The 27,270-nt window shown below is 43.9% G+C and overlaps 1 protein-coding gene across 4 annotated transcripts in view; it reads right to left on the bottom strand.

Annotated features, from left to right (window-relative positions):
- myo1b (myosin IB) overlaps nt 1–27,270 on the bottom strand; it is a 391,964-nt gene that overhangs the window by 134,120 nt on the left and 230,574 nt on the right. For all 4 annotated transcript variants that reach the window (XM_070875885.1, XM_070875887.1, XM_070875886.1 and 1 more), the window contains exon 8: nt 5,887–5,985. In XM_070875885.1, the coding sequence (XP_070731986.1) occupies nt 5,887–5,985 (99 nt within the window). The remainder of the gene's footprint in view (nt 1–5,886; nt 5,986–27,270) is intronic.

Below are 27,270 nucleotides of genomic sequence, written 5' to 3'. Positions count from 1 at the left end.
CGTCATAGGACCCTGATTTACATATTACAACGACTTTCCACCTAAAACAGGCTCTAGTTGCCTATCTCAGGACCCCATCTAAGGTGGTAGTGGCAGGAGCATTATTTTTAGGCCATTTACACCAGGCAGAAGGCCCTAAAATTGGCCCTAAGGAATCGGTGCATGAATGTTGGCCTCAGGAGCTGCTGATGCCAACATAAAGCTTTCCAACAGCTTTGCTTAGAGGGACATTGTGGGACACCATTGAATAGTGTAAACCTCTAAGTTGTAGTTAAATACAGTTAGTTTTAGTCTCACTGCAGTGAATCCGTACATTTCTGGGCTTTGAATTTATTACTAATGCACACAGGATTAAGTACATATCACTGCCCAGCAGTTGGCCTGACAGACGTGGCTTGTATTGTGAGTGTTGGCCCAGGTCCAGGACTACCAAGTCATGGGCTACTGACACAGAACTCTGACACTACCAATGAAGGGACACTGAATATTCTTGTTCATGGAGCACTCCTGTGAAGAGGGTTTCCAGAGGTTCTTCTCTCCCATTCTTTTCTCTAAAGCTCCTTGTACTGCTTTCTGTGTTAACGACACTATATCAATGCAAGTTGTTGTGGTTGTTACACAAAGAGATTAATGGTACCATTAGACATCGTAACAAATAGATTGGCATCAATCGTTATGCCAAACAACATGGAAAATGCAGTTTGAAGCCCGCCTAAACCGAGATTGTACTTCTGCATAGCACAGCTCATATACTATTGTGGTTACAAATGCTAATTAGTGATAGCAACAGGTCTATGTTGGAATATGCCCACCAATCGCATATGATGGGATTGCCCCAAAGAAACAATCAAGAAAGAATGCTTATTGGTACTCAAATCATAGAATCATAGAAATTTGCAGCACGGAAGGAGGCCATTTCGGCCATCATGTCCGCGCCGGCCAACAAAAATCTATCCAGCCTAATCCCACTTTCCAGCTCTTGGTCCATAGCCTTGTAGGTTACAGCACTTCAAGTGCACATCCAAATACATTTTAAAATGTGGTGAGGGTTTCTGCCTCTCATAGGTGGTCCCTTGAACGAGGATGACTTGCTTCCATATGAGTTCACAGATGTTTCAATGAAGGACCCGATATTCCAGTCCTGAACTCCAATTGAGGGGGGTGGAAGTTGCCTATGCGTGGATTTTTTTAATGTGTGGTGACAGTTGTACATCAGTCACCACACGGGCTTAACAGAGCTAGGCCTTTATCCAGTGGCAAGAGTTAACCAGGATGAATGGAGACCTGCTCTGCTGTACACATATCGCAGTGTGGGCCGGCCCATGCTGCCCCTGGGCCCTTGGCTCTTCTGGGCCCCGTACCCTCATCTGCCGCACCTCCGCCACGATCTCTCGCCGCTCCTCCGTCACAAACATTCGCCGCACCTCAGCCACGATCTCTCACCACTCCTCCGCCACGATATCCCACCACATCTTCGCACCAAACATTCGCCAAACCTCCGCTACGATCACCCACCGAATCTCAACCATGATCCCTTATCGCTCGTCCGCCTCAATCACTCGCCGCACCTCCGCCTCAAGTACAGTTCTGCCTCTACCACCCTTTCAGGCAATGAGTTCCAGACCCCCACCACCCTCTGGGTGAAGAAATTTTCCCACATATCTCCTCTAAACCATCTACCAATTACTTTAAATCTATGCCCCCTGGTTGTTGACCCCTCTGCTAAGGGAAATAGGCACGCCCTATACCTTCTATCCAGGCCCCTCATAATTTTATACACCTCAATAAGGTCTCCCTAAGCCTCCTCTGTTCCAAAGAAAACAAACACAGCCTATCCAATCTTTCCTCATAGCTAATATTCTCCAGTTCAGGCAACATCCTTGTAAATCTCCTCTACACCCTTTCTAGTGCAATCACATCTGTCCTGTAATGTGGTGACTAGACTGCATGCAGTACTCTAGCTGCAGCCTAACCAGTGTTGTATACAGTTCAAGCATAACCCCCCTGCTCTTGAATTCTATACCTCGGCTAATAAAGGCAAGTATTCTGTATGCCTTTCTAACCAATTTATCTACCTGGCCTGCTACCTTCAGGGATCTGTGGACATGCACTCCAAGGTCCCTTTGTTCCTCTACTCTTCTCAGTGTCCTATCATTTAATGTGTATTCCCTTGCCTTGTTAGCCCTCCCCAAATGCATTAGCTCAGACTTCTCCGAATTGAATTCCATTTGCCACTGTTCTGTCCACCTGACCAGTTCATTGATATCTTCCTGTAGTCTGCAGCTTTCTTCCTCATTATCAACCACACAGCCGATTTTAGTATCATCTGCAAACTTATCATCTGAAAAGTTCTTAATTGTACTCCCTACATTCATTGATATATACTACAAAAACAAGGGACCGAGTACTGAGCCCTGTGGAACCCCACTGGAAACAGCCTTCCAATCCAAAAACACCCATCAACCATGACCCTTTGCTTCCTGCCTCTGAGCCAATTTTGGATCCAACTTGCCACTTTGCCCTGGATCCCATGGGTTTTTACTCTCCTGACCAGTCTGCCATGTGAGTTCTTATCAAAAGCCTTGCTAAAATCCATATACACTGCATTAAATGCACAACCCTCATCGACTCTCCATGTTACCTCCTCAAAAAATGGAATCAAGTTAGTCAGACACGACCTTCCCTTAACAAATCCATGCTGACTGTCCTTGATTAATCCATGTATTTCTAAATGAAGATTTATCCTGTCCCTCAGAATTTTTTCCAATAATTTTCACATCACTGAGGTTAGGCTGACTGGCCTGTAATTACTCGGTCTATCCCTTTCTCCCTTTTTAAACAAAGGTACCACATTAGTAGTCCTCCAGTTCTCCGGCACCACAGATGATTGTAAAATGATGGTCAGAGATTCTGCTATGTGGTGCAATGCACAAACACAAAAGGGTTACAACTCTCATTGCCGTAAAATGCAAGTTCAAAATCTTGGCTTCTTCATTAGGGAGAGAATATGCTAAAGTAAACGGATATTTCCTGATGGCTTCATTGCTAAATTCACTGCAGTGTGGAGATGAGTCATCCAGGCCAATGAGGTCCCAGGTTCAAGAACTACAGGAAGACTCATAGGCTAGCAGGACGGGTAAATGGGTGCAGATGTAGTTTAATGCAGATTGATATGAAGTAATAGATTTTGGAATTAAGAATAGGGAAGGAAATAGACTTTAAGTTATGTGATTTTAATTGGAGTAGAGCAGCAGAGAGATTTTGGTGTTACAGATGTGCATTAAAGGTGGCAGTGCAAACAGATTAGGCCATTTAAAAAAATGAAATATCAATCCTTGATTTTCAATTTTGAGGAGTTCTCTGAGAACCCATGCACAGTGGGGCCTTGCACACAATGGGCCGTTTATCATAAAATCACTGGGCGTTGATCACAATTCTCTACCCGTTTCAATGGATAGAATATCAGTGTCAGTGTCTTCAAGAGCTTCCAATGAACTGGAATACACGTGTTGCCCATTTTTACTTGCTATGTGCAGTACTTCGCGTTTGTCTACATTAAATATCACCTGGTATTGTTCTACCCACGCACACAAACACTATTTCTGTCATTTCAATTTGACTGCCTCTTCTAGTTTGGCATCATTTGCAAATTTGACCAATTTACATTAAGATTTTGAGTCCAACTCATTGATGTAAATTAGAAACCACAGCGATCACAGCACCGAGCCCTGGGGAATCCACCCACTACTTCCCTCTTCTAACTAGTATCTGTTGGTTTCTACCCTTTGGGCAATTTCTTATCCTTTCTGAAAGTTTTCCCCTTAATCACCACAACTTTGAGCTCAACTAGCAATCTTTTGTGTGGAACTTGTTTTTTTCGGAAGTTTAAGTTTTGGCCTGAGTTGCTCCTTTTTTTGGAGCAACTAGTTTAGAATGAAGAGTCTGAGAAATTGCAATTCTCAGCATTTAGTTTGCTCCAGTTCTAGTGAGTTTGAATAGTTTTATTTTAGAACAGGTTTTTTTTCAAAAGGGGGCGTGTCCAGCCACTAACGCCTATTTTGCAAGTTTAGGCAGCGAAAACTTACTCCAAACTAACTTAGAATGGAGTAAGTGTAGATTTTTGTACGCTCAGAAAAACCTTGCCTACACTTATAAATCAGGCGTAGGGAACGAGAGATGGGGGGAGGGAAGTTTAAAAATATTAAACACTTCACTTTTACAAATAAAGAGCCATCATCAATAATCAATGATAAATAAATCAATAAATCAACCAATAAATCAATCAAAAAAATTGAAAAAATTGAAAAATCAATCAATAAAAAATTACGTTTCTACTCACCTACTGCAGAACCGAGAGCCCTCCAACGGTGTGTTGGGATGGGACCCCCAGTGTCTCTCTGTCTCTGTCAGTGTCTATGATTTTTGACTGCTAGGGGTGGCGGAAGAGAGGGGGGAGAGGGGAGGGAGGAAGGGAGAGGAGGGGCTGGGGGGGAAGGAGGGAGAGGAGGAGAGAGGAAGGGACAGGAGGTGGAGGAGAGGAGGGGGAGGGAGGGAGGGGGAGGGGGGCGGGGGGGGAAGAGGCTGAATGGGCCGGGCTGGGCCGCCGCCGCTGACACTTTAGGCAGGGCCCGCCCCCAGCGAGATGCCGGGCGGGTGGGCCCCGCCGACGATGTGGAGGGAGGGGGGGAAAGCTGAACGGGAGGGAGGGAGGGGTCGGGGAGCTGAACGGGAGGGAGTGATGGGAGGGAGGGAGCTGAACGGGAGGGAGGGAAGGGAGGGAGGGAGCTGAACAGAAGGGAGTCCAGAGTCCCGATCTTCGGCCAGGGAGCTCATTCGGCCAGGACTAGGGTCGGGCCCCTCCCACGCAGCCTCGGGGGTGAGGAGCTACTGCACATGCGGGCAGACTCTTGTGCGCATGTGCAGAGGTCCTGGCACTGTTTTCAGTGCCGGGACCTGGCTCTGCCCCCAACCCCTTGTGCTGCGCCACGCCGAGCACGAAGACGTCCCGAGGAGACCGGAGAATCACAAGGTAAGTTTTCAGCACCCTTTTTATTCCAGAAAGCCAGCGCACCTAATGGAGATGCGCTGTTTTTCCGGAGGGCGGAAACTTGGGCCCCATATGTTTACTACCATCCACTTAACCGACCCCTGAGGAACGCCACTGTATACATTCCTCCAGTCCGTAAAACAACCATTCACCACTACTCTCCATTTCCTGTCACTTAGCCAATTTTGTAACCATGCTGCTACTGTCCCTTATCTGAACGACATAATAAATTACTCTGCTACCTGTATCCTAGATTGCACCAAGTCCCATTCACCTGTGTTCGCTGACCTACAGTGGCTCCCGGTGCGACAATGCCGCGATTTAAAAATTCTCATTCTTGTGTCCAAATCCCTCCATGGCCTCGCTCATCCCCATCTCTGTAACCTACTCCAGCCCTACAGCCCTCCGAGATCTCTGTCCTCCTCCAATTCTGGCCCCTTGCATATCCCCAATTTCCATCGCTCCAACATTGGCAGCCATGTCTTCAGAACCTTAAGCTCTGGTATTCCCTCCCTACACCTCTCAGTCTCTCTACATCTCTCTCCACCTTTAAGATGCTCCTTAAAACCTACCTCTTTGACAAAGCTTTTGGTCACCTCTCCTAATATATCTTTATGTGGCTTAGTGACAAATTTTGTCTGATAACACTCGTGAAGTGCCTGGGGACATTTTTACTACATTAAAGGCACTTTCTAAGTGCAAGCTGCTGTTGTTGTTGTCATCATCAACGGAACAAAGCTTCTGGTTAGTCCCTTGATGTACATGTACACACTGCAGAGGTCTTTAGTGCACAGATATTGCAAACTCATGACCCATCCACTTTCAAAAGTTGCACTTACTCAGCAAATCCTCGGAGCCACCGGACAACAGCTGATAAAAGATGTGGAAATTCCGTTCATCTCTCGGCTGCTTGACAACACGTGATTTCTCCAGGAGATCTTTTAGAGGGGGAAGAGTTTTTTTTTATTATTAAGGTATTGTGATATGTTTAAAGTACATTTAGATCATTTATCTTAAATTCCATAAATAATCTATTTATGAAATGCAGCGAGTAACAGATCTCTACTGATGCAGATCAGTCATGGGAACTTCTAATGCTTTCTTCAGTATTTAGAAAGCGTTGCCATGAGACATGCCACACTGACGATCACACCGTCCCTCCCCTTTAGTTAAAGCGGAGGGCCACTGCAAACTCTTCAGCCACTTTAGTGACAAACACTGGGCCACCAGGGAGGGTTTTGGCTGGGCCAGCGGCCTGGCACAAAGAAGGGGTGCCAGGCTGCCTATTGGTGGCCCAACTGAACCTGGGGGCATAATTGTCGGCCCAACCTGGCAGTCGGCCGACAAAAATAAATATAACGGAGTCGCCGGCAATGCGACCTCCCCTTTAAGGGCAGAGGCACCACCCAGCCACAGACAGCTCCCCGCCAGGAAAAGCTGCCAGTGGCACCGACCAGCAGTGGCGCTGTACCCACGGGGCAATACCGCGCGAGGGGCGGAAAGGGGGTCGACGCCCGTCGGTAAGGGGTCAGCGCGTGCCCGACCCGGCGGGAAAACAGGGGGAGCATAAATCCGTTCCCGCCCTTTCCGGTCCGGGGGCAATTTTGGACGGGTCGGCCCATCCATCTGCCCCTGGTCGGTAAGGCCTCACCTATGAGAGGCGGTAATAAAGCTTATGGAGGGGGGAATTTCAGCCCCAGTAAGACTGAGGATATAACACATGCTTAAAAAAATCTCACACATGCAAATAAAGCAACTTCAGATCAGGAAACTAATTAATTGAGGAGTCATAAAGAAAATCACTCGAAAATCAAATGTATGCAAAAAGGATGATTGGAAAGCATGAGAAGTAAATGGAGGTATGGTCACATACGATGTAAATTAAGCAAAAATGATTCGGCACTTTACAGCCTTCTGGACTCAGCATTTCAGATCATAACCACTGCTGCCATTTCTTCGGACAGCAGTAGCCGGTAATGATTCTGCAATTACCATTTACATCTCCTCTAGAACCATTTTTTGTTTCTTTACTTGTCCCATTACCGCACCCTTTCTCTGGCACCATCATCCAGTTTGTCATTTAAATCACTCCTGTCTTCCATTCTACCACAGATCTCCACTTTTGTTCTTTCCTCCCCTCCCCCCTTTATCTATCTTTGTACTTGCTTAAAACCTGCTACAGCTCTAACTTTTTCCAGTTCTGACGAAGGGTCGCAGACCTGAAACATGAACTCTGTTTCTCTCTCCACAGATGCCGCCTGACCCACTGAGTATTTCCAGCATTTTCTGTTTATATGTAAGCAGAAACAATATTTTTTTTTAATTTAAAGAATTAAACAGCCACAGGGCAGTGTACTGCAGAATTTTACAGAAGCAGCATCTTGGGCCTCATTTTGTTTCCTTCCTTCAGTCTTTTATCATCCCAGCAACAAATATAGGAAAACAAAAGTAGATGTTATAGTTTGCTAAAAGTAACAACACTTATACCATCCAATCACCCGTTCCACCAAAGTTCCCCATTTCAATCACATTGGCTGCAGGACAGAGGTTGACAAACAAATCTGTCCCCACAGAAAGAGAAGTGTCAGAGGAGTAATGTCCCTTATTACTCTCACTTGTACCCTTCCTTCCCTCCCTCCCAGTCACTTCGAAGTGGCATTGGAGTACCACACAGCCATCTCAGCACAGTTTGTGCACAGCCTGGAGAAACCAGAGCAAAGAAAAATGGGAAGGAAATCTGTCTTCAAACATTGTTTTTAAACTTATGGTGACCCGGGTCCAGCTGGTTCTGCAGCTTGTACACTCTTGTGGGGTTGGGCACCATGGTAGTCCCAAATAGGGAGGCTATTGAATTTGTCCCTGTACAATTCAACACGACAGAAGATAGGAAATGTATTAAAGGGGCAGGAGCAGACAACTACAGTGCATCCCTGTCAATTTTTTTTTAAACAGTGCTTCTGACTGTGAAGCAGGACTGTCCCTCTATTCTCCTTTGTTTCCTTCTAAATGGCACTGAGTTTGTTTTAGTTTAGTGAATGTGCATAGATTGAATCTGTATAACTGAAATACATTATTAATGATTCTACTATACACAAGTTCAGCCCGAGGTGCACTGCTCCTTTAATTGAAAAGCTGTTTTCAGTAGGAGGTACTATGTTAATATATGTTCTCGTCTGATTCCTTTGGTACTTGCAGCTGAAGGCTCTTAATTGGAACATCATGGTCATAAGCAAAACAGTCCTCATATCCAACCAATCCTGTTGATCATACAATGCAAATGAAGTAGGAATGAATTGGCATCTGTGCTAATGTTCCTTCTCTAAATTAAAAACATGACCATTAACCAGCAATACAGCAGTAAAAATGAATGCTGGGCACTATAAACAATCAGAGCAAGAGACATACATTATGAACAGCCTTTCACTCAGTCTGTAAGATATATTTACTATACACAACAAAAATCCTGATATGACTCAAAAAGTCATAATATGGTATTAGTATGTGTGGCAGATCAAAATGTGCAATGCAAGGTTTTTATGAAGAACAAACTGTACATTCACATTATTAAAACCACAAGCATTTATAGAAAGAAACATCAAATAGTACTGTAACAGTATATTTAAGGTTTCCTATTTTTAGATATAGTTTATAATGTAATGTGTGGCTTTTAGACTCCAAATTACATGATTTATAAACCAGCAAAGGAAAGGATCAAACTTGGAGCGCAACTAAAACAGCAATCCAGTCAAAGATTTATATTTAACTTGGAACAAACCTTCAGGCAGGACCGAAACAACATGCATCTCTCTCATTATTTAGTCCTCCATTATTTAAGGCCATTAAACTGTCTATTGAACACTGGAGATGAAACAAGATGTTACACAATAGACTTCATGAAATGTTAACCGTGCACAACATATGTTGTCAGCACATTTCCATGTCATCCTTTCATTCCAATTAATTACATGAATGTATCTAACTTCTTTCTTCTATTATTTAAAACTCGCTGGTGTAACTCCACACATTGTGTGAATTCAACCATTCTGTTTAATGCTCTCGAGTCTCATCGCCGAAAGCATGCAGAAATCAAGCGCAGGCAGCAGAGAGTGCGGCAAACCTGTCCCACCCATCCTTTCCCTCAACGACTGTGACACGGACTGTGGTTCTCGTATTGGACTGTTCAGCCACCTAAGAACTCATTTTAAGAGTAGAAGCAAGTCTTCCTCGATTCCGAGGGACTGCCTATGATGATTAATAATAAAACAAAACTGATCAAAATCCAAATTGCAGTTTACTCATTCACCCCAAGAGGGTAACAGAAGAATTATTGGCATTAAAAAGCTCTTTGTAAGCATACTGTGAATTACATGTTCTATTGCTCCATGCACTGTTCTAAGTCTATTTAATAATTTAACATTTTGACATAGATATTTATAGAATTTTTTTGGTCCATGTTCTGTAATGGAAAGAATGGGGATCATTTTAACCCCCAAGGATGGATTTGGTTCAGGTGAGAAGTTAAAATTTGAAAAAGGACGATCCCAACCCACCTACTTACAGTTTTAATGAGAGGCGGTATGTGGGGCGGGCAACCAATCTGCTCTCTGAAGGCGGGTTGGTCAGTAACAGCTTTTAAGGAGGCTACGTGCCTGCCTCCATTTTATTTTTTAACCCATTTTGGCTGGATTTCCCTGACCTCAGGAAACCCGGTAGGTAAAAGGAGGCAAGAAGGGCCAGATCCATAAGGTAAATACATTTACAGCACTGCTTGTGGGCCAGTAGGAGCAGGCGTGTTTCACCCTGGTCCAACAAGTAAACCTGCTTCCAGTTCCATGGTTGCTGACTCCCCCGATCTCACAACCCCCGATCTCCCCCCACCTCCATGCTCTTCCCCCCTGCCCCCCCCCGATCTCCCCGGCCGACCTCAACGTTCTCCTCCTCCCGGCAATATCCCCCTACCTCAACACTCGCCCCTCACCTCAACATTTTCCTCGTGAAGGCTTGTGCTCGAGACTGCTGAGAAAGGGGGATAGTGGGGCGGCGCAATAAAATGATGTGCAAACATCAGGAAGATGTGCAGAGAACATTGTTTCAAACAAGTGCAAGAACCTTGGTAATGAGTGCAAAAACTTTGATAACAGCATCTGGACAGGCAAACATCATGCCTATAATTTCAGAATTGGCCAACCAGCAAAAGGAGTATGTTATTCTGTCCAAACTGGACACCAAGCTATCACGAGGAAGAAGCATGCTATACAGTATATAGGAACAGAACAAAGGATTGCTATGGCAGGAGTCTTAAAAAGGAACCAAGGGAGGTGTCGACCAGGCCAGTCGACTCTTGGAGCCTACACCAACTCGAACCGATCACTTGAGAAGGATTGTAGGTATCCCAGTAATGAGGGAGCATATTTATTGCGAGGAAGATTGTACGTAAGGCAGTTAACGCAAGCGTATAGATAGAGACATAGAAACACAGAAAATAGGTGCAGGAGTAGGCCATTCGGCCCTTCGAGCCTGTACCACCATTCAATAAGATCATGTCTAATCATTCACTTCAATACCCCTTTCCTGCTTTCTCTCCGTACCCCTTGATCCCTTTAGCCATCAAGGCTATATCTAACGCCCTCTTGAATATATCCAACGAACTGGCATCAACAATTTTCTGTGGTAGAGAATTCCAGAGGTTAACAACTCTCTGAGTGAAGAAGTTTCTCCTCATATCGGTCCGAAATGGCTTACTCCTTATCCTTAGACTGTGACCCCTGGTTCTGGACTTCCCCAACATCGGGAACATTCTTCCTGTATCTAACCTGTCCAGTCCCGTCAGAATTTCATATCTTTCGATGAGATCCCCTCTCATTCTTCTAAACTCCAGTGAATACAGGCCCAGTCGATCCAATCTCTCCTCATACGTCAGTCCCGCCATCCCAGGAATCAGTCTGGTGAACCTTGGCTGCACTCCCTCAATAGCAAGAACGTCCTTCCTCAGATTAGGAGACCAAAACTTAACACAATATTCCAGGTGAGGCCTCACCAAGTGCAGTAAGACCTCTCTGCTCCTATACTCAAATCCCCTAGCTATGAAGGCCAACATGCCATTTGCCTTCTTCACCACCTGCTGTACCTGCATGCCAACTTTCAATGACTGATGTACCATGACACCCAGGTCTCGTTGCACCTCCCCTTTTCCTAATCTGCCGCCATTCAGATAATATTCTGCCTTCATGTTTTTGCCACTCAAGTGGATAACCTCACATTTATACACATTATACTGCATCTGCCATGCATTTGCCCACTCACCTAACCTGTCCAAGTCACCCTGAGGCCTCTTAGCATCCTCCTCACAGCTCACACTGCCACCAAGATTAATGTCGTTTGTAAACTTGGAGATATTACACTCAATTCCTTCATCTAAATCATTAATGTATATTGTAAATAGCTGGGGTCCCAGCACTGAGCCCTGCGGCACCCCACTAGTCACTGCCTGCTATTCTGAGAAGGACACGTTTATGGCGGCTCTCTGCTTCCTGTCTGCCAACCAGTTCTCTATCCACGTCAATACATTACACCAATACTATGTGCTTTAATTTTGCACACTAATCTCATGTGTGGGACTTTGTCAAAAGCCTTTTGAAAGTCCAAATACACCACATCCACTGGTTCTCCCTTGTCCACTCTACTAGTTACATCCTCAAAAAATTCTAGAAGATTTGTCAAACATGATTTCCCTTTCATAAATCCATGCTGACTTGGACCGATCCTGTCACTACTTTCCAAATGCACTGCTATTTCATCTTTAATAACTGATTCCAACATTTTCCTCACTACTGATGTCAGGCTAACCAGTCTATAATTACTCATTTTATCTCTCCCTCCTTTTTTACAAAGTGGTGTTACATTAGCTAGCCTCCAGTCCATAGGAACTGATCCAGAGTCGATAGCCTGTTGGAAAATGATCACCAATGTATCCACTATTTCTAGGGCCACTTCCTTAAGTAAGATGTTGGGAGCCTACTATCAGCAAAGGCAGACATCAATGACAAAGTCCAACACCGCCTTCAGTGCACCAGTGCAGCCTTCGGCCGCCTGAGGAAAAGAATGGTCTACAGAGCAGTAGTGATACCGGCCCTCCTATATGCTTCAGAGACATGGACTGTACACAGCAGGCACCTTAAAGCACTGGAGAAGTACCACCAACGTTGCCATCGCAAAATTCTGCAAATTCATTGGCAACATATGCACACCGATGTCAGCGTTCTCTCTCAGGCCAACATGCCCAGCATCACGGCATTGACCACACTTGACCAGCTCCGGTGGGCGGGCCACATTGTCCGCATGCCTGATGCTAGACTCCTGAAACAACACTCTACTCCGAGCTACGTCACGCAGGCGAGCCCCAGGAGGGCAGAACCAGTGGATGTGGTGTATTTGGACTTTCAAAAGGCTTTTGACAAGGTCCCACACAAGAGATTAGTGTGAAAAATTAAAGGACATGGTACTGAGGGCAGAGAAAATGCTTCAAGGACACCCTCAAAGCCTCCTTGAAAAAATGCAACATCCCCACTGACTCTTGGGAATCCTTGGCCTAAGACCGCTCAAAGTGGAGGAGGAACATCCGAGAAGGCACCGAACACTTCGAGTTTCTTCTCCAGGAGCATGTGGAAGCCAAGTACAAAAAGCGGAAGGAGTGTATAACAAATCAAGCACCCCACCCACCGTCTCCGCAACCACCGTCTGCCCCACCTGTGACAGAGACTGTGGATCCCACATTGTCTCATCAGTCACCTTAGAACTCATTTTAGTGTGGAAGCAAGTCATCCTTGACTCCAGAGGACTGCCGAAGAGAGAGAGATAGATATTGTGAGAAAGATTGTATGTAAGCCAGTTAACTCAAGTGTATAGATATTTTGAGGAGGGAATTAAAAATCTGTAAGCTAGAGAATTTATAGTTTCTTTTGATACTTTTAACCCTATATTCAACAGTGGTGAACGAGGAACTTACAGGCACACTTAACGATTTTTTTTTCTACGCCCTAATACATAGGGCAGAGATTAGACTAATATTGAGGTCTTTATCTTTTGGTGTCAATGCGCTGTTCCGGGTGGCTGCGGAGCGGAAGTGTCGTTGTGTCGGGGTGGACACCGCTCCTACTCATCAGCGTCGTGCTGATGATGTCAGCACGATGCGTGCGTGCCGCATCACGCTGATGCATCACAACATCCCTCTCCTTCAGTTAAAGGGGAGGGCCACTGCAAACGCTGCAGCCATGTTAATGGTACCCAATGGGCCACCAGGGAGGGTTTCGGCCGGGCCAGCTGCCTGGTACAAGAGTGAGTGCCTGTTGGTGGCCCAGCCGAACCCATGGCTGCCATTATCGGGCCAACCGCAGAGTCAGACGCCAATTAAAATAAAATGGTGGCTGCAGCAGAGCGTCGAAAATATGTGCACCCGTTGTACTTCAGCATCTGCCTCCTCTCTCTGAGGCTCGAAATTGCTTTGGTCCACCATGGACCGATCTTCCTCTGCCACATGGTGGTTAGCAGGTTTTGCAGAGCTTGCAGCTCGTCTGCAAGCTCGTTGGAGGTGCCCCATTGTTCCACAGCTCATGCAAACATACCCTTTGAAGCGGCATGAATAGGCTGAATGGAGGCCTCCACAATGCCAACAAGGTGTGAATTGCCTTGCATTCATCCTTTGTTGCGGACTCTGAGTCATCTGGGTCACCTGAGATGTACTGGCAGTTGCAGACTCGTGGGTTCTGCCCTGTATATTTCTGCTCGCAAACACAGTTCCAGTTAATATATGAACATTGCTTGCACTTGTGTGCTGAGAGATTTGTTTGGTGTTATCACTGGTGGACATAAACGTCTGTGCTATCGCAATGGCCTTACTGAGGGTCGGTGACTCTACAGTCAAAGTTTTCGTAGGATGGTCTCGTGGCCAATGCCCAGTACAAAAAAGTCTCTGAGCATGTGCCTGTAAGTTGCCTTCGCTCGGCAACGTAGCTCACCACTTCCTGACCTTCAGATCATTGGCACATGTAGAACCGATACCTCGCCGTCAGCACGCTCTCCCTCGGGTTAAGATGCTCCCGAACCAGTGTACACAGCTCCTCATACGACTTATCTGTGGGTTTCACTGGAGCCAGAAGATTCTTCATGAGGCTGTAGGTCGGTGCCCCGCAGACCGTGAGGAGGACTGCTCTCCTTTTGGCAGCGCTTCCTTCTCCGTCCAGCTCATTGGCTACAAAGTACTGGTCTAACCATTCAACATAGGCTTCCCAGTCCTCACCCTCTGAGAACTTCTCCAGGATGCCCACAGTTTGCTGCATCTTTGCGTTGGATTCGTGGACTCGTCGCCAGTTGTTGTGTTCCTAACACAGATGAGACTGCACACAGGGAGGTTAAAGTAACAGTGACATAGAAACATAGAAACATAGAAAATAGGTGCAGGAGCAGGCCATTCAGCCCTTCTAGCCTGCACCGCCATTCAATGAGTTCATGGCTGAACATGAAACTTCAGTACCCCCTTCCTGTTTTCTTGCCATAACCCTTGATTCCCCGAGTAGTAAGGACTTCATCTAACTCCCTTTTGAATATATTTAGTGAATTGGCCTCAACTACTTTCTGTGGTAGAGAATTCCACAGGTTCACCACTCTCTGGGTGAAGAAGTTTCTCCTCATCTCGGTCCTAAATGGCTTACCCCTTATCCTCAGACTGTGACCCCTGGTTCTAGACTTCCCCAACATTGGGAACATTCTTCCTGCATCTAACTCAGTCTTTATTAAGACACTCTAGAGTGAGTAACAGGCCTTAGGGGCCGGTTTATATACAGTGCTCCCAAGAGATGCTGGGATCCCTTGGGACTTCAGGGGGTGCGCTCCCTGGTGGCGGAACATGGGAGTGCATGCTTTACAGATACACAACAGATTGAATGTGTGATAATGTCGACAAGTACGTCCGCTGCCATCATTGAAAGCCTACGGGCGATGTTTGCCATGCACGGCCTGCCTGATGTCCTTGTAAGTGACAATGGGCCGTGCTTTACCATTGCCAAATTCAAGGAATTCATGACCCTCAATGGGGTCAAACATGTTACGTCTGCCCCATTTAAGCCAGCGTCCAATGGTCAGGCAGAACGAGCAGTTCAAACAATCAAGCAGAGCTTGAAAAGGGTAACTGAAGGCTCACTGCAGACTTGCTTATCCCAAGTCCTACTTAGTTATCGCACAAGACCCCACTCGCTTACTGGGGTCCGTCCCGCTGAACTGCTCATGAAAAGGGCACTTAAGACAAGGCTCTCGTTAGTCCACTCTGATCTACACGAACAAGTAGAGAGCAGGCGGCTTCAACAGAATACATATCAAATGTGTCACTCGAAATTGAAGTAAATGATCCTGTTTGGTGTTGAACAATGGACAAGATCCCAAGTGGATTGCTGGCACTGCTTTGGCCAAAGAGGGGAGTACGGTGTTTGTGGTCAAACTCGCAAATGGACTCACCTGCAGAAAACACTTGGACCAAACCAAACTCAGATTTACGGACTATCCAGAGAAACCCACAATAGACTCTACCTTTTTCAACCCTCCAACACACACACAAGTGGCAACCGACCCAGCGGTTGACCGCGAAGCAGAACCCATCACCCGCAGCAGCCCAGCAAGACTCACCACCCCCAGCAGTCCAGCAAGGCCAGCTGCACAGCAGCCCAGCAAAGGCCTAACAAATGACTCACCAACACCAGCATTTGCACTGAGACGATCAACCAGGGAAAGGAAAGCCCCAAATCGACTCACATAGTAAACAGTTATACTATTGACCTTGGGGGGGTGGGAGTGTTGTTATGTATGTAAACCTGTAATTACCATGTCTAACCACCAGAGGGCTTATCCCCTGGAGTCCCAAGGGATCCCACAATCCCTTGGGAGCACCTGTATATAAGGAGGCCTCACAGGCTGGAAAGGCACGCTGAGATCTATAATAAAGGACTACGGTCACACTTACTTTGAGCTTGCAGTATCTAGTCTGACTCTTTATCCAAGACATAACAATTTGGATGTACAAATCTGAGGACACGTGCTTCCCTATAGCCTGAAGAGTAGAGGTGGCAGAGGTACTGAAGCAGGACCCCTGCACTTTCTCTCAACCGGGCAATAGCAAAAAGGGGAAACTTGTTTTCTTCCTCAAAATACAAAATGACAGTGCTGGGAAACTGAACCTTAGCATCAGTACATTCATGCTGGTATCAAGTCAGGATGGCATAAACTAGGTAGAATGCAGCACCCCTCTATCAATGTCCTGAAAAAAGGAGTGGATTTTAACTTTCACCACCAGGCAGAATACTGGTGGGAGCAGATGTATAATGAGCAGCTGATCAGATTCCAATACCACCCATTTTCCACCATTGCCGACAGTTAAAATCAGCCCTAAAGTGTCTAAAGCTCAACTACATCAGTCTGACATTTTATTTCCTACAGTATGTTTGTTATACCCAATCAAAGCAAATTATAAGCAGTTTTGTGTTGTGCACTCGTATTCCAGTGGAAAATCCGTTATGGCTGCTCAAACCTCTTCACGTGAGCAGCTTAACTGACAGAGAAAATAAATATTCATCCCTTCTAACCAATCTAGGTTTCCAGAGATAAAAGAAGAGTGTTCAAATCCTGCACTGTTTCCCAGTCCTTTTACTTATCTTTTCTTTCTTTCAGAGCCACTCAACTCAAGGCCGTTCTCCTCCAGGCAAAAAAAAGTGGGAGAGCAATCTGGAATAAGCTCCTGAATGTTTGCCAACATTAAAACTGCTGCACTACTTAATCAGAAGAAGTAAGCTTCCTTAGAGCAAACCACACTTTTAAGGTTTTCTCCTAATGTAGGAAACCCTGGCAAGCAACTGAGGGTAGCTGATGCTGAACTCAAGTGCTGACCTGCACCAAAGCTAAATGATTGTAAGCTTTAATTACTGAGCTGGCCAAAATTCACCAATCTCAGGACTCAGTTTTAGTCTATGAGGATATCTTGACAGAAATGATGATTTTCTAGATGGGTACGGCCTACGTAAAACCAAAATCTTCACAAAAATAAGAACACAAGAAAGCACAGAGTGAGAAAAGACCAATCAAGCCCATTTTTGCCACAAACCAGTATAATTCACGAAACCCATTTAATCTCCTGAGGGAAGTTTCGATAAAGTTTCTCCAAAAAATTAAATAAAGAAAGTACTTAAAATACCTAATTAACCTTGCATCATATACCACTCAGCCTTGACATGGCATTTCCAAGATCCCAGCACCTCAGGAAGCAACACGTTCCACACAAAATTCAATTAGCTTTAATTATACTACCTCTTATTCTCCTCAAATTCATTCCTAACCAACTATTTAACACTGAATCATTCTTATTACTCTGATCTGAACCATCTCCAATACATCAATATCCTTTTGACGGTACACTACCCAAAATTGTATGCAATATTCCTGCTACTGATCACTGCTTAGTGATGCTTGCTGGAAGGAGAGTATGTTTAAATATTGGGTAAAGAGAGGATTTTGCTTAATATCCTGGGTTAGGGATGAAGGAGTGAAGGAGAAAAAAAGCCAAGATTCCTGATTTTCATTGACAGAGCCACTGATTTATAGTGACTGAATATATATATCAGATTTCCTTCTTATTACATGCACATACAGATTTTTTTGTAAGCTGGTGTCTTTAGGATAGAATTCTGCGATTCCATTTCTATTTCCATGAAAATCATGAATCAGTGGCCGAGCTTGTTGCCAACATGTGAACCATACTGGAAAATGTGCATGGGTGAATGACAATTGAGAAGAGGCTTGGACTTGGCCATAATGTCCCTTTGATCAGTATTAGCCTGCTGATAATCACTGTCTAGGCTCAAATACCACTTGGGTAAAGTATAGTTGGTCTGGAAGCAGAGCCAAGGATCAGGCAGCGCCTCCTGAAGAGGGGGGAAATTGGAGGAGAGCAATCATAAAAGTGTGAAATCGAAACTGGAGCAATCAGCTTAGATAGAAAGAAAGAAAAAAAGAAAGACATACATACATTTATATAGCACCTTTCACAACCACCGGATGTCTCAAAGTGCTTTACAGTCAATGAAGTACTTTTGGAGTGTAGTCACTGTTGTAATGTGGGAAACACAGCAGCCAATTTTCGCACAGCAACTCCCACAAACAGCAATGTGATAATGACTAGATAAACTGTTTGTATTATGTTGATTGAGGGACAAATATTGGTCAAGACACTGGGGATTACTCCCCTGCTCTTCTTCAAAATAGTGCCATGGGATTTTTTGCACTAACCTGAGAGCAGACATCGGTTTAATGTCTCATCTGAGAGATGGCACCTCCGACAGTGCAGCATTCCCTCAGTACTGCATTGGAGTGTCAGCCTAGATTTAGGCACTCAAGTCCCTGGAGTGGGATTTGAACCCACAACCTTCTGACTCAGAGGTGAGAGTGCTACCCACTGAGCCACAGCTAACACTTAGCAATAGTATACCTGTACGATGAGCTCGGCATTGCCATTTTCACTTCTGATTCAGTCTAATATGACCTTGGTAATGGAAATATACTGTAAACCACCAATCTCCCTAGACTGCCCGTATATGAGTGCGCAATCGAAGGATATTGTTGTTTCTTTATCTGTAGCATGTTTGAGTCAGGGGAACCACTGTCTGTATAGGTTCTTATGAGACATTTGTGTCTCATTCTGCAGGAGGCTGGGTAGTCACAATAACTTGTTTCTCAAAACCCAAGCAAATAATTTGGTCTTTGTGGAATTCATGAGTCCAAGAAATGTTTAAAAACAGTTTCAGATGTGGAAGTGCAATCTTTGAGGTAAGCAGTGCAACATTCTATAGATTTTGTGGCCGTGTCCTTCACTTAAATGAACAATCTCTAAGTTTCAGATTTTCCTAATGCTCAGACGTTGGATCATTCAAGGAATTAGTACAAGCCGATCAAAGACTTTTCCCATCCTGCAGGTTCTAGTTTGTTTTACAATTCCCCTCCACGCCATAAACAAGGAATGTCTACATTGTTGGAAAAATTGTTTTTTGTTTTAATTGCCAGCCAGCTCTCTACAGATCGGGGCAGTTCTTTGTGCTTCGCCTCCACTCTCCCCCCCCGCCCCCTCAGGAGCTAGTTGCCCTCTAGTTCCTCGTCCAGGTGACCAATGTACATGTGTGAGGCACAACAATGTGCACCGCCAGAGACCTGAGAGCCAAACCGTTTCCAGTCCTCAATGTCCACGCACAGATCATTGGATAGCAAATGAGGCTGATTTTGCCCCTCTTCTCATCCCCTCTAGCCAAGGAATATTAATGCCAATTAAAGCACCCCCACCTTTACCTGGCTGATATCAGCTAATTCAGCACAGATCATAATCAAGCTTGGACTGACCCAATTTGTATCACTCTGTTCCACATTCAGGAGTGCACTTACCAATAGTGCCATCAGGAAGCTTTGCTATGGCAATTCTATATGGACACATAGTTGGAATAGCTGCTAACATCTGTTAAAAATAATAGATTAGTAGGATTTCAATCTTTCAAAAATAGTGCTGTAAACCCATTTGAAATGCGCTGACTGCGAAAGTGCTGAATTCTGGTCGCTCTGAATGCCACTGATTAACCTGAGCAGACATTGGTTCTGCGTTTAAGGTAGAAGCACCGAGCCAGGTTGCCGACCCTTTTAACAATGCAAACCACAACTTTGCAGCTTCCGACAGAAGTGAGGTCCCAGGTAAAAGATGCGAGTCCTCCTCAGACCCCAATTAAATATAAAGACATTCCTAGTTCAGTTGCATACAGCGCACACCATGCTATAGTACAGGAATGACCAACCGTTGACGACGGGGCACTGGGGACTGGAACACTACTGCCCCGGGAGCACCCCTCCACGGACACTGTGATGTATGTAGCACTCAAATCACTGACTCCACACGGTCTGGTGTTGTAGTAACTGCTGTGACCTTGGTCCTTTATTGTGTAACTCCAGAATGCCCCTCAGGTGTGGTGGGCAGCCTTTTATACTTTGTCTCGCAGGTACTTTCGGGTCTCCCACCACAGTGCCCCTTGTGGCGCACCATTGTAACTATACACTTAATGTACATGGACAATATATAACAGACACGGAGTGCCTCCGATAGCGCTCCGCCTCCATTGAGGGGCGGAAGGGCCCAATTCCGTGCTGGAGCGGAACTTCCAGGCCGGGCGATAAATGTCCTGGCCCCGAACGATAAATGTTACTGCCTCTAAATGGAGCGCGGGGCAATTTCGCCCCCTATGATTCTAAAATGCTGGTCTGTGTGGCTCGGTACCACACTGGACACTACACTTGCCAATTAACCATTGGAGAACTTAAGTAAAATGTTCTTTTGCAAGGCAATTAAAAGTTGTTCCTACCATGGCTCTGGGCTAGTCGATTGCTTAAGAATTGAATGTGAGCAGCAGCTCTTGCTTCCATGCTGCATCTCTGACGCGTGACTGAATTGCGGCTGGGGAGAAGAGCTGCACCTCAGCAACAGGAGAGCAACTAGCAGCTTACAAAATGTCAATTTACCACCTCGCTATAACTGAACCCTGATCTCTCGTGAGCCGAGATTTGAAGCAGTTCTTCTTGACCAGGGTCCAGAATACTAATCTATAGATGAAATTAGTTGACAAATGCACGTTTTAAATTGTACTTTTAAAATTATTTTTTAAATTGAACAATTTTTTGTTGTCTCTGCTTCAACTGGGTCAGGGCATGTGGGGTCTGGCCTATTAGTCCTTTTAGTTGGGGAGTGGGGGCTGAAATGCTGTTATTGATCTGATTTTTCCTTCCAAGAGGGAGAAGGCCCAGCATGTTGTGGCCTAAATGTTTCAGAATGGACAACTCATTATGATCCTCACAATCTCCTGCACCACTCTCCAGAATGGCAGAATGCAAGAGCATTATCAGAATGTGTATAGAAGAGGCCTCCAGAAATAGCTCTGTCTGGAGGGTGAAATTTGAAAAGCTTGCACGAGGGGAGATGTACACAATGTACAGTAGTGTAGTGATTTATGTTACTGGACTAATAAGCCAGAGGCCTACATAGAATTATACAGCACAGAATAGGCCATTCAGACCAACAGGTTTATGTCGGCATTTATGCTCCACACGATTTCAGAACATCCATGATCTTATTAAATGGCAGAGCAGCCTCGAGGGTCCAAATGGCCTACTCCTGCTTTTATTTCTTATGTTCTTATGAGCCTAAACCTGGCCTAGGCTAATAATCCAGAAAATGTGCGTTCTACCACCATGGCAGTTTGAGAATTTGTATTCAATCAACAAAATCTAGAGATTAAAAAGCGGCTATCAGTAAAAGTGACCATGAAGCTGTCTGATTGTTGTAAAATTCAACTAGTTCACTAATGTCCTTTAAGGAAGGAAACTTGCTGTCCTTATCCAGTCTGGCCTATATGTGACTCCAGTCAAACACCAACATGATTGGATCTGAACTGCCCTCTGAAGCCAATCAGTTGTATCAAACTCTCTCAGAGCAACTATGGATGGGTAATAAATGGAATTCTTCCTCTTACTCCCTGACAAAACTGAAATTGATGAACAGTATGGAAATTTGTCTATGACAAAAGACAATACGGAGTGGGAAATTGTCTAAGAGCATACTGGCAGCGGGGAGCCTTGCCCAACTCCGAACTGTTGTGCACTCCCCTCTTCCTTTCACCCTACCATTGGCGGTTGTGTTCTCAGCTGTCTAGGCCCCACGCTCTGTAACTTCTTCCCTAAAACCATCTGCCTTTTCATCTCTATCTCCTTTAAGACACAGCAGTCATACAAGATCAGCTACAGATATGTGCTAAGATTGCCTTCATTCACACTCTACTTCTCAGTACAAATTATCTTCAGCACAATGATTCCCTTTAATTTCTTTTATCCTGCTCTTCTCTTCTAAACTGTAATTATATTTCTTTTCATAAATGCTTAATTAGGGTCCCCAGCTGGAACATTCTAAATTAATATTTTCATTCTCCATTACATTCAATTAAAAAAAAATCAAACCATATGCTAGGCAAACGAATGAAATATTTTGTTACATTTTATGTAAGTACTCACCAAGAGACGATTGGATTGCTAGGAAATGGAGACTGTAACTGCATTTTCATCCGTTAATGAAATAATGTACTCCCAAATCAGACACAGCAATCTCCAATGTTAGCCATCCCCTATATCAACAATGCACTTTAACCCCAACCTTCAAAAGGCACCCTCAGTATGACATTTCCATTCCCTTTATTGTGTCGCAAAAGGATCAAACTGTCAGTGCTGATTTTTATAAGACGTGGGGTGGAGTGTCCTTTAGATTGGACTGGACAAGTCTGCCAGAAGTCATTGATGACAGCTAACAGATCAAAACTTCTGCTTCTTTGAGGTATTAAGTATTGTTGAAACACAAACTCTTTCCTGAAAAGAAAAACCTTGCTTAAAAACAAGCTGCTAAAATGCTTGTTCTATGAAAAAAAATGTATAGCAAAGCATATAACTCCTTGAATATCACCAGCTGTACCCTGTAAGGAACACTACAAATAAAACATTGCTAATGTCTTTCACAGAATAAGAGAATGCCAAATCAAACTGTTCTGAACAAGCTGAGAACATACATCTGCCTTAATATGTCCGTCCATTCTATAGTGTAACCATCTTTAATAGTGTATTTTCATAAAGTTGTTAGCATTTACAATAAACATTTGTGTGGGGTAAATACTAGCACTATTATAGAGGTGGCAAAAATGCAATCACCACTTCAATAATGCTGGATTAAGAGAGCTCTTTGTTTTCGTGGTGCCCTTTTACTTTTGAAGAATGCAAGCTCCAAAGTAGTACTGAAGAAAGTCTTTCTGAATGTAAACATTGTGCATTTTGAATCAGACATTCTTTCACTGATGCTGTAATAATAAAACTGCAGCATCAATTAGTTTCTGTAGCTAACTTGCAACATATTTCTCACATCTGCCCACAATATTAATGAACTGAGAACAGTGTTTACTATAATGCTTGTTTACATACAATTGTGCATTAAAATGCTGCCATGAATAACTTTGGTAGTTATAAAAGATAAAATAGAGTTTCCTTCTACTTTTGGGATGTCCAAGCTATAGGGACAATTCTGTAATCCCACATTCCCAGTGAGGAAACCACATGAAGACAATGCAGGTTGGAGATAGGGATATGGGCCCAAATTTTGCCCAGCATTGGGCGCCGTTTTTTTGGCGCCCAGGAATTTTTTCTGGTGCTGAAGGGCAGTTAAAAGATTCCCCAATGTAGCCGGCGCCGACTACCAGCGCCAGAATGTTTGGCGCCATACATTCTGCCGCTGGAGTACGTTGAACAACAGTTTACACGCCCTTTCTGGCCATAAAGCCAACTTTCCCCAGTAACAATTTTTTTTGAATCCGCGCACAGACACAAGCAACACCGTTGAAAAAAGCCTTACCTACAGTTAAAGAAATCCATGCTGGCCTGCTCCTATCTCTGGCCGAAGGGCCTCACTGTCTATTTTCAATCAACTTTATGCAGCTTAAAAATAAATTAGCTTAAAGAAAACTTGCCATTCATTCTCCTCCTTCGTTGAGAGAACTGCAGGCAGGAAAATTAAACAGAAATCTTCACCACTCGTCTTTTCCATCGAAGTTCCAAGTGACCCAAAATTTTCAGAGATAATCCTAAAGTCCAGGGAAGCCTTCTTTATTCACACGGCAGCCAAAATCATCACATTAACAGGAGTCTTCTTTCCAAAAACACCAAGAGCAGCCTTTTCCAAATCCTCCATGCAGCCGACTCGACCCACTGCTATCCCCGACGCAATATTTTTTTCTGTGCATGCACGTTGCCCATGCACAATGAGTTGGACTTTTTTTTTCTTTCAGCACATGCGCAGTGCATTTTAGGCGCACACGCTTAGCAACGTCCCCTGAAATGGACTCAGGTAACGCCGGCAAGACAGTGAGATTTCCTTTACTGGAATTAAACTAGAGATTATTTTTCCCGGCCCTGACAGTGCTCAAAGAAACGTGTGTACAGATAATTGTACACCATTATTTTTGCTTGGGGAAAATTGGGGCCTTAATGCTGTAGCCCTAATTCTCCAAACCATGCTCCCTCTGAGCATGGCTTCTCGCTGTGAATGTGGAACCTTTTCAAATCCTTCCATGGCTCCTAAAAATCCCAACAAGAGAAAAAGCTTGGGCACTCCTGTTCTAATTGGTACAGCGTTTTTAGAATGTATTTCTGATACAATGTAAAGTAGTGCAGAATTTAGCAATCCTGTAACAATCTTAAAGTCATAATGTTTAGCTCTTCTAATACGAACAATGCATACCGTCAATAATTCAAGCCTGTTTTGCCACTTAAAGCATTGAATTACCAGTAATTAGAAATAAGTGACTTGGAATTATTAGGTGTAGATTGTATCTAAATTGATTATCCCTAAGCTTTTTCAATAGGAGGCTACAAGATAGCCATTTTATATTGAACAAGGATAAGGTTTCAAGCTATCTCAGGTAGAAACATAGGAACATAGAAAATAGGTGCAGGGGTAGGCCATTCGGCCCTTCTAGCCTGCACCACCATTCAATAAGATCATGGCTGATCATTCACCTCAGTACCCCTTTCCTGTTTTCTCTCCATACCCCTTGATCCCTTTAGCCGTAAGGGCCATATCTAACACCCTCTTGAATATATCTAACGAACTGGCATCAACAACTCTCTGCAGTAGAGAATTCCACAGGTTAACACCTCGCTGAGTGAAGAAGTTTCTCCTTATCTCGGTCCTAAATGACTTACCCCTTATCCTTAGACTGTGACCCCCTGGTTCTGGACTCCCTTAACATCGGGAACATTCTTCCTGCATCTAACCTGTCCAGTCCCGTCAGAATGTTATATGTTTCTCTGAGATCCCCTCTCATTCTTCTAAACTTCAGTGAATACAGGCCCAGGTAAAAATAAGGCAGCATGTTTCCACATAGTAATTGGTTAAAGTAATTTTGGACCATAAAGTCTGCATGAAGCTGCGTGTGGAGCCTTTTAAATGCCTGGAAAAGAACATTTTACTTAAGTTCTCCAATGGTTCATTGGTAAATGTAGTATCCAGTGTGGTACTTGAGCAATTTAGAATCATAGAATCTAACAGCACAGAACAAAACCATTCGGCCTATCATGCCTGTGATGGTTCTTTGAAAGAGTTCTCCAATTAGTCCCATTCCCCTGCTCTTTTCCCATATCCCTGCAATTTTTTTCCTTTTCAGTTTAGATTCCCACTTTGTGTTGCTTAGGAACATGTGAGCATGAAGTAGGCCATTCAGCCCCTCAAGCTTGTCCCGCCATTCAATGAGATCATAGCTGATCTGTGATCTAACTCCATATCCCTTAATACCTTTGGTTAACAAAAAGCTGTCAAATTCAGATTTAAAATTAACAATTAATCTAGCATCACTTGCCATTTGCGGAGGAAATTTCCAAGCTTCTACCACCCTTTGGGGGAGATATTGGCCAGGCTTGTGCACGTTTTTTCGGCGATATTTCGCTTTTTTGCCAGTAAAAAGTACTCACCAAAATTGTCCAAAGTTATCGAATTGCGATTTTGAAATATCGCCGAAAAGCGGATTGACTACGTGCCACGCCAAAAAAAACTGCACTGCTTAAAACTGGCTATTCGGCGAACCCGTACTCAGGGTGAAAAAAAAACGCCCAAGTAAAGCCTGCGTTCAAGCCCCAAAAACAGCGGTAGGTATGAAGACCTAAATAAAAGGTAAGTTGAAGATTTTATTTTTTTAATTCGTTTACAGCGATTCATTAGTTAAGTGTATAGTGAATGTTTTCTAATTGTTTATTTTTTGATTTTTTTAATTTTTTGGTGTGTTTTCTCCCCTCCCAGGGCCTGCATTTTTGGCGGTGATCGGCCTCGGGCTAAAGTTGGCGAGGACCGCAGTTTCCACCGCGAATCTTCATGCAACGTCAATTTTTACTGACGGGTACATTTTTTTGCCAATTTTACCCCCTTAAAAATGGCGACGTTTTTAGTGTATTTTTGCACTAAAATAATGGGAAAAACCTGATATCGCCAAAAAGTGTGTATAAGTGTTTCCTAATTTCACTCCTGAAAAGTCTGGCTCTAATTTTTAGACTATGCCCTGTAGTTCTAGAATCCACAACCAGTGGAAATAGCTTCTCTCTATCTTACCCCATCTGTTCCCTTAATATCCTGAAAACTTTGATTTGATCACCCCTTAACTTTCTAAATTCTAGGGAATTAACTGACCTTACCTAAGGCAATGGTGGTAGAATGGCTACAATTCATCTCAGCCTGTTTAGGTTAGGGACAAGAGATTCCTTGGTTTATATGCTCAAACTTTTTACAAACATTAACAAATAGGTCAAATTATGCCCCAGTATCATTTTATTTAAATATATGTTGTATTCTTACTTCTGGGAAAGGCTTCCTATTGCATTAGTGCCTTAGTTCACTTTTCAGTAATCATCTCTAGAAAGAAGCAGATCTGTCTGAATCATAGCACCAAAGGATCCCTGCACTTCAGCCATCCAAGCACTTCCTCCTTGTTAAACTGACTAGGTCAGCATATAGCCTCAAGCTTCAGATGCAAACCTGCTTCATAAAGTAATCCACGGGCTTCTTAGTACATTGCTCACTTTCCTTGCAGTCTGTCCATTAGTATGATGGGCAATATTCAAAAGAGACACAATACCATCAGAAAAAAAATATTGTGGCTGTTCAAATCCTTTTAAAACAAAGCAACAATTTTCGCAAATAATAAATACTGATAAGCCACAGCTACAGCCATTTTGCTTAGATTAACTTTATTGTAGCCATTGCTGCAAGTAATTTTCATACCAGTGGCTGACCAGTAAGAGGGTAATTTGATGATAAATGGTTGTTTTGAATCATAGCACTTCAAGTTTATAACCTCAGTAACCAAGTGGAAAAAACAGTTCATGGGAAACCTAAAAACGGACTGTTGTCTCAGATTTTTCATTTTTTGAATTAAAAAGCAAATATGGCCAGCGTTAACCTTGTTTGTTCTCATTTGTTTATGAAGTGAGTTTATAAAGTACCTATTTAGATCACAGACTTGCATAAAGCCTAAGTAACCTGTAAACATGGACGGCGACAAGAAAGTAACAATTACTGTAACTGG

Source organism: Pristiophorus japonicus, chromosome 3, assembly GCF_044704955.1.
Source record: "Pristiophorus japonicus isolate sPriJap1 chromosome 3, sPriJap1.hap1, whole genome shotgun sequence".
In the NCBI taxonomy this organism is placed as follows: domain Eukaryota; kingdom Metazoa; phylum Chordata; class Chondrichthyes; family Pristiophoridae; genus Pristiophorus; species Pristiophorus japonicus.
Note: the sequence above shows the minus strand (reverse complement) of the source record. Positions and strands in the feature narration are given on the sequence as shown.